Consider the following 18937-nt stretch of genomic DNA (forward strand, 5'->3'; position numbering starts at 1 on the left):
ACACGGAAAGTTAACCATCACATGACATCACTTCTGCAGTGGGCTGTAGTTGGCCGACAAAATACGTGTGCAGTCTTTTGCACTTTTCAACAGACAAGACAGCCCTCGGACAAAAGACGGCCGATCGTTCTGCCGACGATTGGTACGTGTGTACGGGGCATTAGGCCTCGTGCACACTGAACGTTTTTTGCAGTTGCTGTTTTAGGCGTCAGGCATTTTTTTTCTGCAATCAATAAACTCCCCAGCATGTTATCCTAAGGCCTCATGCACACTCATGCACATCAGTAGAAAGCTGAAGATGCAGAAGGTGTTTTTCAGCTTTTTGCAGTAGCATTTTTCATGGTTTTTTTTTAGCTTTTTTCAGCTGTAGGGTTTTTTTTTTAGCTTTTTGTTTAGCAAAACTTTACTCCAACAAAAACGTATGGCTCAAAAACATAGATAAATGCCGAAAAGGCCTTATTCAGCATTTTCTGTTGTTTTTCAGCTTTTATCAGAGTTAGACACATGGGCACATAGGATAACATGCTGGGTAATTTACTGCTGCAGAAAAAAACGTCTGATGCCAAAAACAGCAGCTGTAAAAACTTGCAGTGCGCATTAGGCCTAAAGCCTCGTACACACGCGTCGAAATTCGGCCAGGAATTTTCGTCCGACGGCCGATCCGCCGATTTTCGGCTTGTTAGTATGATGCTTCCAACAACCGACTCTGACTTTTCGGGCGAAAAAATTCTGGTGTGCAGGCTATAAGATTTTTGTCCACCGTCAAAACACGTCTGATTTTCATGCAGTCATTACAGATTTCGTCAGGGAAAAATCTTATGAGCAAGACTGGGCATGCTCAGAGATGAAAGAACACAAAGAAAGCAATCCAACACATGACATCACTTCTGAAGTAGAATTCTGTCGGACGCAAAATTCATGTGCAGTCTAGAGCACATTCCAACCAACAGACACCACTCTGGACAAAAGACGAACGACCGGTCAGCGGAAATTCGTTGCGTGTGTACGAGGCTTTAGTGTCCACGCACACATATGCTGTTATCAGCAGTTTTTGGCAGGGGCATTTTCTGGCTGGAAAAAAACCTCAGAACTAGTGGGTTTTGAGAGGAGTTTTTTCACCTGCAAAAACGCTCTAACTCTGATAAAAGCTGAAAAAAGGACGAAAGAACGTGGCTTTTCGGCGTTTATCAGTGAGCAATACGATTTTGTGGGAGTATAGTTTTTCTAAAAAAAAAACCTTACTGTTGAAAAACACAAAAAAATTGCTGAAAGACGCTACTGCAAAAAAAAAAAAAAAAAAGCAGAAAAACTCCTACAGCTACAGCTTTCTACTGGCGTTTTGATATAGTCCAGTATGCATGAGGCCTTAGTGCTAGCCGTACATTCCTTAGATTTATTAGGTAAAGGGGTGTGCAATGTGGATAAATGAGTTAAGTGTTGCTGTGAAGAAGAAATATATTGTTGCTCATACCCATCACCTGTGTCATTCTGAGTGTGCAGCGATCCCTCCTTATCAGGAGACTGAGGAAATTTTACATTTATATGGAGGTGCTCGTGTATCAGAGGAATAGTTATATCCACCATGTGAATTACCACCACCTGATCCAGTATTGGATAAATTCCCTGTGTTTAGCCGATCCATGATGTCTTCGTGTTGGACCCTGAAAAGATATAGTAGAAGATGGAGTGGATGAATCAGAAACATTACCATCTTCCCTTCGATTACTAGAGCCGCCTATCCCTCTGTTAGATCTCCAATTGCTATTGTGCCATTTGTAGGCTTTGCCTGCTTTGAAAGCAATTGTGTCTTACGAAAAAAAATTGCACTAATTGCTTATTATATATCTAAAGATTCCCTTCTTTATCTTTTGCAAATGTTGAAGATTGATGACATTCAGATATTTTTTGTGAAATAGATTGAATCTTCTTGTCCAGATTATTCATTTCAGTATCATAATATTGTTTCAAAATCTCAAACATATTGAGTGAACATGTGGTGAGATTTTTCTTTCACTTATTTAAGAGATAAAGGGTGGGTTGTTTACAGTGGGGAATACTTGAATTCAAAGTCCTATTGGGGTGACTTTGGCATCAATATATGTTTGAAAAAATTGACTATGCCAAAAGAACTGTAATTTATGTTCCAATAAACATTTTAGCTGTGCAATAAGAATCAGGATACTCACCCTCATCTATTAATCAATTGACTTTTCATGAATAGACCTGCTGTAAGATTTTCCCAATGGGCTCCAGCGTTGATCAGTTGTTTCGATTTTTTTAATTTAGCTGGCCAGCTAAAAAAAACAAAAACTGTACCATGTATGGCCAGCTTTACGTAAACAAAACACAGGATGGAAAGCACTGATAAAATATATGAAATAAATAGCAGGGGTATATAAGAAGTCAAGACTGCTGCTCAGACCTAGCGTGATGTATCAGGGAGACAAAAGGCAACAGATAGAGAAAGTAAGAAAAAGCAGAACAGAGAATCCTGGAACAGGTAAAAAGGCAGAAAAGAGTACTAAATTAGCCAATGGCACCCACTGCTGTCTCAACCAATGAGGAGGGAGAGTCCTCCTCATTGAGATTGAGATGGGGCTCAGGTAAGTATTAGAGGTCTGCATTAAAGTAAAAAAAAAAAACTTTTGCCTTTAGAGCCACTTTAAATAAATATTCTCAGAATGTAAACCCCAAAAATTAAAGCAAAAATTATTTAAATTGATTTTCTTGTTTGTCCTACATTTCTACTAGGTGATCCAGCCAGTTGGTCTGTTATTTTTCACCTTCCTTTACCAGACCAAGATATCTAGACAATGTAGCAGCTAGAGGGTTGAGACAAACCATTTACCACTGACAGGGCTGCTTACAATAGTCAGATTGTATTAATTTATGTAAAACCTTAAGGGCTCTTTCACACTATCCGTCCGTCGGAAGGACTCCGTTTATCTCAGCGGGGAATAGATCCTCCGATCCCCCGCTGAGCAGGAGGATGACAGCTGTTCTCCGCACTGTGTGCGGAGACACAGCTGTCAGTTCCCCATACATCTCTATGGGGGAATCAGATGGGAATGGACCGCCGGCCTGTTCTCATCCGATACGATCCACTGGATCGATCCGATCCAATGGATGGAAAATAGGGTTTCCATCCGTCCAGATTTGACGGATCGGATTGGATGTCAGCGGACATGTCTCCGCTGACATCCGATGCCTCATAGGGATGCATGGGGGGACCGTTCAGATCCGCCAAAAAAAACGGACAGGCGGATGTGAACGGTCCACCTGTGTGAAAGGGGCCTTAGACTCCATTCACACCTGGGCATTCCAGAATCATGGGCAGAATCGAGAGATGGCTAAATTGCAATGAGCAAAGGTTGCTGCTCGAAAAGGAGCAGGAGCTTCTTTTGGGCACTCGCTGCGATTTGCCGCAGTTGCAGCTTGATTTATCATGTGACAACCATGGCAAAATCGTACTTTGATTGGGGGAACCATTAAAATTAATGGCATCATGAATGCGTCTGGCATTTTGCTGCATTTACGGAATGCCCAGGTGTGAATGGAGCCTTATATCAAAAGGAAAAAGACAGTTTGCTGTAACTGCTTATAACGTGTTAGCTGGTATTGAGCTTCCTATTGTTTATCAAATCCATCTAAATCTGTTAATCTAACACTATCCTCTCCCTAGACTGACAGTGCTGCTGTCCAAAGGTGTATACTTTACAACTTCATCCAGAATACAGATACCCTAATATGGGAAGTGTGTGTAGTATAATTCGAGGAAAATGAATGCAGGCACCATTAGGATTAGCAATCTTTGTTTTTCAAATAAAAAATGTGTATCTCTGCGCTGTGGCGGGGCAGCAGCTGACACAGATAAGTAAAATACCAATTTTAAAAATAATCTCAAGAAAAGTGTGTAGCGCCAAAAGTAAATGAACAACAATGAAATGTGAAATGTGTTATAAATGGACAACACGTTGAAATAAAGTCCAAAAAGTGCTAAAGTGAAAAAAATGTATATAAAGAAGTCCAATCTTGAATGAAAATCAACCATAAAAAAACAATATAGTGAGAAATATAAGCAATAATAAGTATATATTGCTGCGCTAATTTCAATGTAAATCTATTAGACATCAAATTATAGCGGAAGCAGCTGACACATAAGATTTGAACAAAAAATCTTAAAACAATAATATGTATAAAAGGTGTCGTGCTAATCTTCAATACAGGCAGACCAGTCCATAAAACATATAATGAAAGTCCGTGTAAAAAATTAAATCCACACCAGCCGATTAGAAGTGCAGGGAGAGGAAAGAATCCACCACCAGATATTGTGACTATATACTCCTACCAGATACACAGACCCACAAGCGCAGACAACACAGGTGTAGCATGATACAGATGCAATCTGACTCTCCCCCACAGAATATTAGTGAGATGATCGGTGTGACTTCTTGATTGCCTTGCCACTCTTGTAAAAACAGAGATGCCCCTCATAGTGTAATATGCTTAAACGTTTTATTAAATATAAAAAAGAAAGCAGCTTACACAGAAATGCAGAGTGGCAGCATCCTGTCTTAAATGCAGCATACAAGCCTAGGTTAGGTTTCCCACCAACAAGATGGCCGCCCTGTCTCCAGTCTGCGCATACGTCACCGTCAGCCAATCCCAACGTGTTTCGTCATATAACAATGTCGTCATGGGTGTGGCTAGATGGAGAAACCACACCAATAAATAGCCAGGGAAGGCAGAGCATTAAAAATAAACCCGGAAGCGGACTAAAGGAACATGTTGCCAACATAATCAAAAGATATCCAAAGCATAGTGTCTCCAGACACTATCACTTGTGTCACAATAGGAATCCGAATTGCACCTTGTTCCTCGGGATTGATAGGTTTACGGGTAGCTGGAGAGGTAGTAACATGACCAGAGGCGTGTCCAGATTAGAGACAAATTGGATTTACAAGATCAAATCCTATGCCCCATTTGGGCTCAACATCGAATGGGACATAAACGCCTTTATTAGCAACTCTTAAATGACCATGGTCCCCTCCAGCCTGTGTTATTTACCTCTGTACCATTTTAAGTGCTTTTATTGAAGATCCAGCTGCAAAATGAGAGATTTTTTTTTTTGATGTATATTTTATGAAAGAATATGTTGTGTGGCGGAATGGGTAGGAAAAATAGTTTTCTTTCTTTTTCGGCCGATTTATCAATCAATTAATTCTTTGATTTTACAATAGATCCAGCTTTTTATTTTGTTAGGATGTTTTATATGTAATATATATGTTCAAGTGGCTAGCTGTTGTATGGATGTTTTTATCTGTCATGTTGGTTTCCTGCCACTAGGTGGAGCCGTCACCCGATCTGCTTTTAGACATGCTTTTCATAAACTGACATATAGTTTTTGCTCTATTGGGCTCATTATATAATATGTCCACTTACATTTAAGGCATATATATTTGATTTCTGTTATATAATTCTATTTGGGAGTCAAGTTATTTATAGTGGCTATTCCCCATATATAAGAGTAACTTCCGGCGGTTGGAGCGCTTGTGGTTAAGCGTCCGCTTCCGGGTTTAGTTTGAATGCTCCGCCTCCCCTGGCTATTTATTGGTGCGGTTTCTCCATGTAGCCACACCCCTGATGACGTCATTATACGACGAAACACGTCGGGATTGGCTGAGGGTGACGCATAAGCAGACGGGGGGCGCGGCGGCCATCTTGTTGGTGGGAAAACCAACCTACGCTTGTATGTTGCATTTGAGACAGGACGCTGTCACTCTACATTTCTGTATAAGCTGCTTTGTTTTTTATATTTAATAAAATGTTTAGGCATACTACACTATGAGGGGCATCTCTGTTTTTACATAAGTGGCGAGGCAATCAAGAAGCCACAACAACCATCTCACTAATAATCTGTGGGGGAGAGTCAGATTGCATCTGTATCCTGCTACACCTGTGTTGTCTGCGCTGTATGACCTTTGTGGGTCTGTGTATCTGGTAGGAGTATATAGTCACAATATCTGGTGGCAGATTCTTTCCTCTCCCTGCACTTCTAATCGGCTGGTGTGGATTGAATTTTTCATGCGGACTTTCATTATATGTTTTATGGACTGGTCAGCCTGTATTGAGAATTTGTGCGACACCTTTTATACATATTAGTGAGAAATATAGATTTAAATGCACAATCCCATGCTAGGATCAGCTATATAAACTTATTCAGTTCAGTGCACAGCTGTGCACAAACAATTGGTGGTGACTTGAAAAGTGAAGTGATCCAGTACAGTGCTCCAGAATCATCCACCACACCCCTGTGAAATGGTCACTCACCGGAAAAGCTGGCTGTCACTACAGCAGCAAACACGCACTACATCTACACTTAGTGTAGATCAGTCATCTGTTGTGGGGAAGGCTGTTCAGCAACTCATACCATCCAGATGTAGCTGTGGTAAATAAAGCTCACCGGGAGCCAGATGAAGTCTCCATAGTGTAGTATTTATTGGATGTGTTAAAAGCCAAAATAAAATGAATCATAAAACCATATGACAATGGGTGCCACTACCGACCTAGTATTGGACAGTTGCCTGACCTCAGTACTAGTGTCTTCTCCCTGATGCGTTTCGTCCAATAGGACGTTATCAAGGGGTCCTCTAGTGTCAGACATCAAACAGCGTCTCTTTAGAAAAATTGCAGACAGGAAGTGATTCGTTGACTATTTTGCCGGTGACAGGTAGTGACATGGCCACCATTATACCTATGTTCATAGGAAATGCCAATAACGCCATTTTTTCAGGGGTTTAATACCACTTCAACTTCTCTTGGTTGCTGCCTTTTTGCCTTTAAAATACCACTAACACCTTTTAAAAAAGTTGTTCCATAAGTTAAAAAATAAGTTTCGATCCCTTAAGTCTTGTGAAGTGATAACTTCCTGTTCATAACCTTTTTCATGTTATTTATAGGTTTTACATTTCTGTAGTCTTTTCAGCATAAATTATAATTCTGTCACTTTATACCTAATTTTTTTCTGTTTTAGTGTGTTTTGGATCATATTTTAAAAATCTAGCTGAGTGGAACCAACACATTGATGAAGATAATATAATGGTAGTAAAATTTGAAGATATGAAAACAGTAAGTTTTGTTTTTACAGTTACTCTGATACTGCCCATGAACATTGTGCAACACTACATGCAGCTTTAACATATCCCCAAACCTGTAATTTACCACTTCAATACCGGACACTTTCACCCTTTTCTACCCAAGCCAATTTTTTGCTTTTAGCACTGTCACACTTGGAATGACAATTAGTCATGTAACATTGTACCCAAAATGAAATGTTTATAATTTTTTTGAGACAGATAAAGATTTTTTTTGGTGGCATTTAATCACATCTGGGTTTTTTTTTGGTATGTAAACAAATAAAAAAAAAAAAAACCTGAAAATTTTGAAAAGAAAAACACTTAATTTCTGTTATAAAATTATTGTTCTTCATAAGTTTAGGACAAAATGTATTCTGCTACATTTCGTCGGTAAAATAACCCAAATCAGTGTATATTGTGTACTTTGTTTGAAGGTTATAGAGTCCACAAATTATAGGATATATGTATATTTGAAAGTTGATTAGTCCTGATGTACTCACTGACTATCTCATTTATTAAGGCCCTAAAATGCCAGGATAGTAAAACTACCCCCCAAAGTAACTATTTTTTGGAAAGTAGACAGTCCAAAGTATTTAGTAAGAGGCATGGTAAGTTTTTTGACATTGTCATTTTTTAAAATGTTTTTGGAAAATTAAGAAATTAAATATATATATTTTTTGTACATACTGCCACCAGAGCAGTACAGCATCATCATATGATTGATGTGGTGGTGATCAGGGACACTGACTGGTGACAGTTAAAAAGGAAAATTTTTTACATGCTGTCACCAGAGCAGTGCAGTATTACCATAGTGACACTGTACTGCTCTGGGTAAGTTATCAGGTTTTTTTTTTTTTTTTACACTATGATTGCTTATAACAGTGACGATCACTGTTATAATCAGTCATTTTATGAATGGCATCTATTCATTAAAAGCCATTCATTGTGTAATGTAGTGCTAGCTGTGATTGTCCACAACTGTCACATGATACAGATGCAGGTGATTGGTATCTGTCTGTATCCTGTGATCACTGTGACCAATCACAGGGATCATCACAATAGTACATATGAAATGGCTATGAATAAAAGCCCTTCATTGTGTACAACTGTCATGTAATCGCTGTGATTGGTCACAGCGATCACATGGTATCAGGGGTGGCCCGATACAAATACAGCTGCAAGAAAAAGTATGTGAACCCTTCGGAATGATATGGATTTCTGCACAAATTGGTCATAAAATGTGATGTGATCATCATCATCTAAGTCACAACAATAGACAATCACAGTCTGCTTAAACTAATAACACACAAAGAATGAAATGTTGCCATGTTTTTATTGAACACACCATGTAAACATTCACAGTGCAGGTGGAAAAGTATGTGAACCCTTGGATTTAATAACTGGTTGAACCTCCTTTGGCAGCAATAACTTCAACCAAAAGTTTCCTGTAGTTGCAGATCAGACGTGCACAACAGTCAGGAGTAGGGTTGAGCGAACACGGACTGTATTATTCGTGTTTGTACCGAATAATTGGATTTTTGTTACCCGAACACGGACCTGAAAACTTTACTGTATATTCGGGTAAAAATCCGTGTTCGGTCATTTTATTTCCGGGTTTTGTATGCATTGGCGTGCTTTTCATGGCGGGCTTTCAACAGCCAATCAACAAGCGTTTAACTGGTGTGCCTTAAGCCATCCCAACCATGCCTACAAATGTATTAGTGGCTGTGATTGGCCATCTGAAGCATGTGACCAAGTCTTTATAAGTTTGAGACGGAGCGCCGCTGCGTCATTATGCTGTAGTTCAGGGACAGAGCACACATCATACGTGCTGGCTGCTGATTAGGGACAGACAGGCAAAAATCATTTGTGTCCGAATAGAATTGAGGGACAGGTCGGAGTGTTTTAGGCAGGGCGAGATATAGGCATTTTAGGGCGAGGCTGCTGATTTTTAGGGTCAGTGTTCTACAATCGATTTTGCTGTGTGTGGGGGGGGGGGGTATTTGCAGTGACCGATCTTATCAATCCTTTTAGGGAGAGGCTGGAGATAGGCAGGTGTCAGTGGTCCACATCGATTTTGCTGTGTGTGGGGTGCAGTGAACACAATCTTTTTGCCCACTGAGGAAGAGGGAGAAAAGTCTTTTTTATCAGTCACTGTGTGCAGCGTTTTTCCTTCAGTGCTGCTGTGCTGACTGTGATAATTCACTGCTGTGTTCACATGTGCTATTATTGAGTGATTTCAAAAGTTATACACTTTTTTCTATTCCACTATTCAATATACACCCTTGGGTTAAAAAAATTAAATTGTGGCATAGTCTGTACTAATCTAGTTAAAAATTACAAACTTAAAAGGGGAATTTTTTTTTTTTTTCACTCCATAGCCTGCAGCAGAGCTGACTGATATAAGACACTGCTGTTTACATGTGCTATTGATAAATCACCAATTTTTTTATCATATTTTCTATTCCGCTATTCAATAAAAACCTTTGGGTATAAACAATTAAATTGCGGGATAGTCTGTGTCGGTACGTGTGAGATACACCTTTCCAATTTTTGGGGTGCATCTCATACTGCCGAGGATTTGAGGGTGCTGCCTGTTCCGAACTCCTCCTACTCCTCATCCTGCCTTTGGGGGTACAAAAAATAGTAATTGGGGCCTAGTCTGGTTCTGTACGTGTGAGATACATACACCTTTTTTTGATAATATTTTCTATTCCGCTATTCAATCAAAACCTTTGGGTATAAACAATTAAATTGCGGGATAGTCTGTGTCGGTACGTGTGAGATACACCTTTCCAATTTTGGGGTGCATCTTATACTTCCGAGGATTTGAGGGTGCTGCCTGTTCCGAACTCCTACTCCTCATCCAGCCTCTGGGGGTACAAAAATAGTAATTGGGGCCTAGTCTGGTTCTGTACGTGTGAGATACATACACCTTTTTTTTGATAATATTTTCTATTCCGCTATTCAATCAAAACCTTTGGGTATAAACAATTAAATTGCGGGATAGTCTGTGTCGGTACGTGTGAGATACACCTTTCCAATTTTTGGGGTGCATCTCATACTGCCGAGGATTTGAGTGTGCTGCCTGTTCCGAACTCCTCCTACTCCTCATCCTGCCTTTGGGGGTACAAAAAATAGTAATTGGGGCCTAGTCTGGTTCTGTACGTGTGAGATACATACACCTTTTTTTGATAATATTTTCTATTCCGCTATTCAATCAAAACCTTTGGGTATAAACAATTAAATTGCGGGATAGTCTGTGTCGGTACGTGTGAGATACACCTTTCCAATTTTTGGGGTGCATCTCATACTTCCGAGGATTTGAGGATGCTGCCTGTTCCGAACTCCTCCTACTCCTCATCCTGCCTTTGGGGGTACAAAAAATAGTAATTGGGGCCTAGTCTGGGTCTGTACGTGTGAGATACATACACCTTTTGATATCATATTTTCTATTCCGCTATTCAATCAAAACCTTTGGGTATAAACAATTAAATTGCGGGATAGTCTGTGTCAGTACGTGTGAGATACACCTTTCCAATTTTTGTGGTGCATCTCATACTTCTGAGGATTTCAGGGTGCTGCCTGTTCCGAACTCCTCCTACTCCTCATCCTGCCTTTGGGGTTACAAAAAATAGTAATTGGAGCCTAGTCTGGTTCTGTACGTGTGAGATACATACACCTTTTTTTGATAATATTTTCTATTCCGCTATTCAATCAAAACCTTTGGGTATAAACAATTAAATTGCGGGATAGTCTGTGTCGGTACGTGTGAGATACACCTTGCCAATTTTTGGGGTGCATTTCATATTTCCTGAGGATTTGAGGGTGCTGCCTGTTCCGAACTCCTCCTACTCCTCATCCAGCCTTTGGGGGTACAAAAAATAGTAATCGGGGCCTAGTCTGGTTCTGTACGTGTGAGATACATACATCTTTTTTTTGATAATATTTTCTATTCCGCTATTTAATCTACACCTTTGGGTAAAAACAATTAAATTGCGGGATAGTCTGTGTTGGTATGTGTGAGATACATACACCTTTTGATATCATATTTTCTATTCCGCTATTCAATCAAAACCTTTGGGTATAAACAATTAAATTGCGGCATAGTCTGTGTTGGTACGTGTGAGATACATACACCTTTTGATATCATATTTTCTATTCCGCTATTCAATCTACACCTTTGGGTAAAAACAATTAAATTACGGGATAGTCTGTGTCGGTAGGTGTGAGATACACCTTTCCAATTTTTGGGGCGCATCTCATACTGCCGAGGATTTGAGGGTGCTTCAGTCTGCCTCCTGCCTGTTCCGAACTCCTCCTACTCCTCATCCTGCCTTTAGGGTATAAAAAATAGTAATCGGGGCCTAGTTTGTGTTTGTACGTGTGAGATACACCGTTTTGTAAAATTTGTCCTATTCCGCTATTCAATATACACCCTGTTTGAGTGTAAAAAATTAAATTGCGGGATAGTCTGTATCGGTACATGTGAGATATACCTTTTTAAATTTGTTTGTGCATCTCCTTTTACCGCCGAAGATTGCAGGGTGCTTCAGTTTGCCTCCTGTTCCCAACTCCTCCTACTCCTCTTCCTCATCCTGCCTTTAGGGTACAAAAAATTGTAATCGGGGCCTATTCTGTGTTTGTACGTGTGAGATACACCGTATTATAAATTTTTTCCTATTCCGCTATTCAATATACACCCTTTTGGAGTGTAAAAAATTAAATTACAGCGTAGTCTGTATCGGTACGTGTGAGATACACCTTTTAAATTTGTTTGGCGCATCTCCTTCCACCGCCAAGGATTGCAGGGCGCTTCAGTTTGCCTCCTGTTCCCAACTCCTCCTACTCCTCTTCCTCATCCTCCCTTTAGGGTACAAAAAATTTTAATCGGGGCCTAGTCTGTGTTTGTACGTGTGAGATACACCGTTTTTTATCCTTTTTCCTATTCCGCTAGTCAATATACACCCTTTTGGGGTAAAAAACATTAAATTGCGGCATAGTTTGCATATTTGACTGTGAGATACACCCATGCGATACTGTTGTTGTTTTGTTCCGCTATTCAATAAACACCTTTCTAAGGCAAGATCATAAATTACAGAAATATGAGGAGACCGTCAAATAGGGGCCGTGGCCTGGGTCGTGGTGCTGCTGGTAGAGCTCCTGTTGCAAGGAGAGGACGTGGTCGATCTGTGCCAGCTACATGCACAAGTGAAACACCTTCCTCAAGTGTGAGTTGGCGACAGAACCTGCAGCAGTATTTGGTAGGGCATAATGCGCCTCTAGACGTGATGAGGCCTGAAGAAGTACAGGCGATAGTAGATTGGGTTGTTGACAGTGCCTCCAGTTCCTTCACATTGTCTCCCACCCAGTCTACTGCAGAAAGGTCAGAGTTGGCACCTGCAGCCAATGCCCTCACCCCCTTGGAAATCAGGCAAGCAGTCTGAGCCCCAAGTCATACAGCAGTCTCTTCTTCTTTTTGATGACTCTGTCAGCAGGGTTTCCCAGGGCCATCCACCTAGCCCTGCCCCAGAAGTGGAAGAGATTTAGTGCAGCAATGGCAAACCACTTATTTCTCAAGATGAGTACATGCAAGGACCATCGCAGCACGTCTCCGATGATGACGAAACGCAGGTGCCAACTGCTGCGGCGTTCAGAATTGTGGAGACCGACAAGGAGGGCAGGGGTGAAGACTGGGTGGAAGATGATGTGGAGGACGATGAGGTCCTCGACCCCACATGGAAGGAAGGTCATGCAGGTGACCTGAGTAGTTTGGAGGAAGAGGCAGTGGTCGCACAGAGCCACCAGCACAGCAGAAGAGGTAGCAGGGTGCAGAAGCGGAGCGGCCATGCCCTAGACGCTACGCCTGCTACTGCCCAACGCAGCAAGGGAATGAGCGCAGCAAAGCCAGCTCAAAGGAGTTCTCTAGCGTGGAAGTTCTTTAGAAAATGTGCTGATGACAGGACACGAGTGGTTTGCACCCTGTGCAATCAGAGCCTGAAGCGAGGCATAAACCTTCTCAACCTGAGCACAACCTGCATGATCAGGCATCTAAGTGCAAAGCACGAGCTGCAGTGGAGTAGACACCTTCAAAACCAAGAAACGTCTCTGGCTCATCCTGCTTCCTCTTCTGCTGCAGTCTCGGCCGCTCCATCCACATCTGTAGTGATACCAGCACCTGCCACCCCGCAAACAGACGATCTGTCAGCAACACCACCACCTGGGTCACCAACCATCTCCACAATGTCCCGTGGAAGCGTTCAGCTTTCCATCTCCCAAACACTTGAGAGGAAGAGGAAGTACCCCTCTACCCACCCGCGATCCCTGGCCCTGAATGCCAGCATTTCAAAATTCTTGGCCTTTGAAATGCTGTCATTCCGTCTGGTGGAGACGCACAGTTTTAAAAACCTTATGTCGGTGGCTGTCCCACAGTATGTCGTGCCCAGCCGCCACTACTTTTCCAGGCAAGCCATCCCTTCCCTGCACAACCAAGTGGGGGAAAAAATCAGGTGTGCACTGCGCAACGCCATCTGTGCCAAGGTCCACCTAACTACCGATACGTGGACCAGTAAGCACGGTCAGGGGCGTTATATCTCCCTAACGGCACACTGGGTAAATGCAGTGACGGATGGGCCTGAGGCGGATAGCAATTTGGCGCATGTCCTTCCACCCCCGAGGATTGCAGGGCGCTTCAGTTTGCCTCCTGTTCCTAACTCCTCCTACTCTGCTTCCTCATCCTCTACCGCCTCCTCATCCGGTCAGCGTAACACCTTCACCACCAACTTCAGCACGGCCAGGGGTAAACGACAGCAGGCAGTTTTAAAACTTGCCTGTGTGGGGGAAAAACCACACACCGCGCAGGAGTTGTGGAGGAGCATGGAACAGCAGACAAATGAGTGGTTGCTGCCAGCGAGCCTCAAGCCCGGCCTGGTGGTGTGCGATAACGGGCGAAATCTCATAGCAGCTCTGGGCCTATCCGGTTTGACGCACATCCCTTGCCTGGCGCATGTGCTGAATTTGGTGGTGCAGAGGTTCCTTAAAAACTACCCCGATATGTCAGAGCTACTGCAGAAAGTGCGGGCCGTCTGTGCGCACCTTCGGCGTTCTCACCCTGCTGCTGCTCGCCTGTCAGCGCTGCAGCGTAACTTCGGCCTTCCCGCTCACCGCCTCATATGTGACGTGCCCACAAGGTGGAACTCCACCTTGCACATGCTGGAAAGACTGTGCGAGCAGCAGCAGGCCATAGTGCAGTTTCAGCTGCAGCACGCATGCGTGAGTCGCTCAGCGGAACAGCACCACTTCACCACCAATAACTGGGCCTCCATGCGAGACCTGTGTGCCTTGTTGCGCTGTTTTGAGTACTCCACCAACATGGCCAGTGCCGATGACGCCGTTGTCAGCTTAACTATCCCACTTCTATGCCTCCTTGAAAAAACAATTCAGGCGATGATGGAAGAGGATGTGGCACAGGATGAGGAGGAGGAGGAGGAGGAGGATGAAGAGGTAACATTTCCAAGGCTTTCAGGGCAGTCATTCGCAAGGGGCTCCGAGGGTGGGTTCCTGCACACACAAACGCCAGGGACACAATTGTCCAGCAGGGGCACAGTTCTGGAGGATGAGGAGGATGAGGAGGAGGAGATGGAGGAGGAGATGGAACCATGTTCACAGCAGGGTGGCACCCAGGCCAGCTCATGGCCATCACTGGTGCGTGGCTGGGGGATACAGAGGACACAGACGATTCACCTCCCACAGAGGACAGCCTTTCGTTGCCTCTGGGCAGCCTGGCACACATGAGCGATTACATGCTGCAGTGTCTCCACAACGACCGCCGAGTTGCCCACATTCTAACTTGTGCTGATTACTGGGTTGCCACGCTGCTGGATCCCCGTTACAAGGACAACGCACCGTCCTTAATTCACTCACTGGAGCGCGATCGCAAGATGCGCGAGTACAAGCGCACGCTGGTAGACGCGATGCTGCTGGCATTCCCACCTGACAACGGGGCCACAGTGGAAGCACAAGGCAGAGGAGGAGGAGGAGGAGGAGGAAGAGGTCGCCAACGCAACCAGGGCACCGCCAGCACCTCAGAAGGCAGGGTTAGCATGGCCGAAATGTGGAAAAGCTTTGTCAGCACGCCACAACAAACAGCAGCACCAGCAGCTCATATGGAACGTCTTAGCAGGAGGCAGCATTTCACCAACATGGTGGAGCAGTATGTGTGCACACGCCTAGACGTACTGAATGACGTGTCTGCCCCCTTCAACTTCTGGGTCTCCAAGTTGGGCACATGGCCTGAGCTTGCCCTTTACGCCTTGGAGGTGCTGGGGTGCCCTGCAGCCAGTGTATTATCTGAACGGGTATTTAGCACGGCTGGGGGTGTTATAACAGACAAGCGCAGCCGCCTGTCCAGAGACAATGTGGACAAGCTCACGTTCATTAAAATGAACCAGGCATGGATCCCACGGGACTTTTCCGTACCTTGTGCAGAATAGCGATGGATACCGACCTTACCCAGCCATTGTTCTATTTTTGCTCTTTCTCACTCTTTTGGGGTGTACCCTCATTTAAAATTTCTGAAAAAAAGCAGTGTTGGCTACCTCATCCTCCTCAGGGCCAGATTAACGTAGGGGCTATTGGAGCTGCAGCTCCAGGCCCCTACCTTAATATAGGCCCCGGGTTGGCCATATTCACTGTTAGCGCTCTTCTGTCATTTGTAAACACAGAAGTCTGGCTTCTATGCTCGCTTCCCCAGGCAGCTCCCTCAGAACCTCCCCACACAGCACGAAGGCCGGACAAGGAGGGACAGTTGACGATGCATGGATGTGTTTATGGGCTTCAGAGACAGCATCCCATGTTGAATTAGGCATGCATGGCTGCACCCTTCCTCCTCTGGGTGCATGCCAAGGCACGGCCCTTAAGGCCCTTCAAAATCCTCAGCACCAAGCCCATGATGCTCTTAATCCGGCCCTGGTCCTCCTCCACCGCCGCTTCCACCTACACCGCCCATAGGTGTGCGCAGCCTATTGCATTAGGGTGTGCACCCCAAAGTTGAAATACACATGCATGTGTTTACCTACATGTATATGGCCCCGATACATTACTCTCCCTGCTGGCAAAGTGAAATAGAGCAGAGCAGGTCCGAGGGAGATCTTTCCCATCTCCTCACTGGCAAACAGAGCGATAATGCTAATGTGCCCTAGGTGATTAGGGTGTTCCTAGGTACACCCGGCACACCCTGTGCGCACGCCTATGACACCGCCACATCCACCACCACCTCAACCTCCCTCCTACTCCATATGGGCCTCGTCCTTCAGAGATGAAGAACATTGTTTTATTTTTCTGGGTTTTTTTTGGTTGTTTTAAGTTACTTTATTTCCCTATCCACATTTGTTTGCAGAGCACTTGCCATGCTCTTAACTACGTTTTGCTGCCATTTGCAGCACTCTAGCCCTTTCCATTGGTGTTTTAGAGCCATTTTAGTGCCTGGAAGTTCGGGTCCCCATTGACTTCAATGGGGTTCGGTGTCCGGGAAAAGTTCGGCAAAAGTCCGGGACACGGACCCAGACTTTTTTTTCAAGTTCGGCCGAACCCGCCGAACACGGATATGCAGGTGTCCGCTCAACTCTAGTCAGGAGTAATTCTTGACCATTCCTCTTTACAGAACTGTTTCAGTTCAGCAATATTCTTGGGATGTCTGGTGTGAATCGCTTTCTTGAGGTCATGCCACAGCATCTCAATTGGGTTGAGGTCAGGACCCTTACTGGGCCACTTCAGAAGGCGTATTTTCTTCTGTTTAAGCCATTCTGTTGTTGATTTACTTCTATCCTTTGGGTCATTGTCCTGTTGCAACACCCATCTTCTGTTGAGCTTCAGCTGGTAGACAGATGGCCTTCAGTTCATCTGCAAAATGTCTTGATAAACTTGGGAATTCATTTTTCCTTCCATGATAGCAATCCGTCCAGGCCCTGACGCAGCAAAGCAGCCCCAAACCATGATGCCCCCACCACCATACTTCACAGTTGGGGTGAGGTTTTGATGTTGGTGTGCTGTGCCTCTTTTTTGCCACACATAGTGTTGTGTGTTTCTTCCAAACAACTCAACTTTGGTTTCATCTGTCCACAGAATATTTTGCCAGTACTGCTGTGGAACATCCAGGTGCTCTTGTGCAAACTGTAAACGTGCAGCAATGTTTTGTTTGGACAGCAGTGGCTTCCTCTGTGGTATCCTCCCATGAAATCCATTCTTGTTTAGTGTTTTACGTATTGTAGATTCGCTAACAGGGATGTTAGCATTCGCCAGTGACTTTTGTAAGTTGTTAGCTGACACTCTAGGATTCTTCTTCACCTCATTGAGTAGTCTGCGCTGTGCTCTTGCAGTCATCTTTACACGACGGCCACTCCTAGGGAGAGTAGCATCAGTGCTGAACTTTCTCCATTGATAGACAATTTGTCTTACCGTGGACTGATGAACAGCAAGGCTTTTGGAGATACTTTTATAACCCTTTCCAGCTTTATGCAAGTCAACAATTCTTAATCGTAGGTCTTCTGCGAGCTCTTTTGTGCGAGGCATCATTCACATCAGGCAATGCTTCTTGTGAAAAGCAAACCCAGAACTGGTGTGTGTTTTTTATAGGGCAGGGCAGCTGTAACCAACACCTCCAATCTCATCTCATTGATTGGACTCCAGTTGGCTGACATCTCACTCCAATTAGCTCTTGGAGATGTCATTAGTCTATAGGTTTACATACTTTTTCCACCTGCACTGTAAATGTTTACATGGTGTGTTCAATTAAAACATGGCAACTTTTCATTCTTTGTGTGTTATTAGTTTAAGCAGACTGTGATTGTCTATTGTTATGGCTTAGATGATGATCAGATCACATTTTATGACCAATTTGTGCAGAGATCCTCATCATTCCAAAGGGTTCACATACTTTTTCTTGCAGCTGTATCTGTCATCTGTAGGGTTGCCACCTCATCCCTTTACACCCAAACTCATATGAATTACACAGGTTCTGGGGCTAATTTAATGCAGATAAGGCACCAGGTGAGTTTAACTACCACCTTAATCAGCCACAGAACCTGTGTAATTAATATGTGTTCGGCTTTAAAGGGATGAGGTGGCAACCATAGCCATCTGCTGTGTCTGCTGGTGGACACAGCAGGTGACAGATCGTGCTGCAGCGCTTAAGGTGCGTGACTGGGAGGACATCATATGACTTCCACCTGGAACTATAGTGCTCCTATTCGGTCATCATTTGCCAATAGCCTGGGTGGGAAGCAGTTAAAGAATGTGTGCATCTTCAATGTAGTCTTCAAAGCATGAACAGGACCTCTCCCTGCTGGATGTTAATTTTTACTTTAATTTTGTGGTTAGTACATGTACCAAGTGGCAATGCCTTTTTTGACTATAGTTGTTTTATTGCCCCAAAAAAGGAGCAAGTTGAATTTCAAGAATAATCCCCCCAAGGACTGAATGGGGTTCAGGGAAAAGTTGGAATTTAAAAATGTTTTATGAAACTGTTCGCAAATCAAACCCGGTCAGATTCCTAACTATACATTATAAGCAATGTGAGGGAGGGGATGCTCTCTTTTGGTAAATGGGAAGACGATCTACAAACAGGGGATTTCTTTAAGACTACATTCACACAGGTGAATTAGGCGGACTCCATTTTGCTCAGCGGGGATCGATTCCCCGATCCCCGCTGAGCAGGCAGAAGACAGGTCTGTCTCCGCTTACTTTGCAGAGACAGATCTGTCAGATCCCCGCTCTCCTCTATGGGGGAACTGGATGATAACGGA

The 18937-nt window shown here is 43.7% G+C and overlaps 1 protein-coding gene across 2 annotated transcripts in view; it reads left to right on the forward strand.

The window, feature by feature from the left end:
• LOC309549694 (sulfotransferase 6B1-like) overlaps positions 1 to 18937 on the forward strand; it is a 94483-nt gene that overhangs the window by 70100 nt on the left and 5446 nt on the right. For both annotated transcript variants that reach the window (XM_082250142.1, XM_082250143.1), the window contains one exon: positions 7034 to 7128. In XM_082250142.1, coding sequence (XP_082106268.1) covers positions 7034 to 7128 — 95 coding nt within the window. The remainder of the gene's footprint in view (positions 1 to 7033; positions 7129 to 18937) is intronic.

This window comes from Pelophylax lessonae, assembly GCF_965119305.1.
Source record: "Pelophylax lessonae genome assembly, chromosome: 3".
NCBI classification, from domain to species: domain Eukaryota; kingdom Metazoa; phylum Chordata; class Amphibia; order Anura; family Ranidae; genus Pelophylax; species Pelophylax lessonae.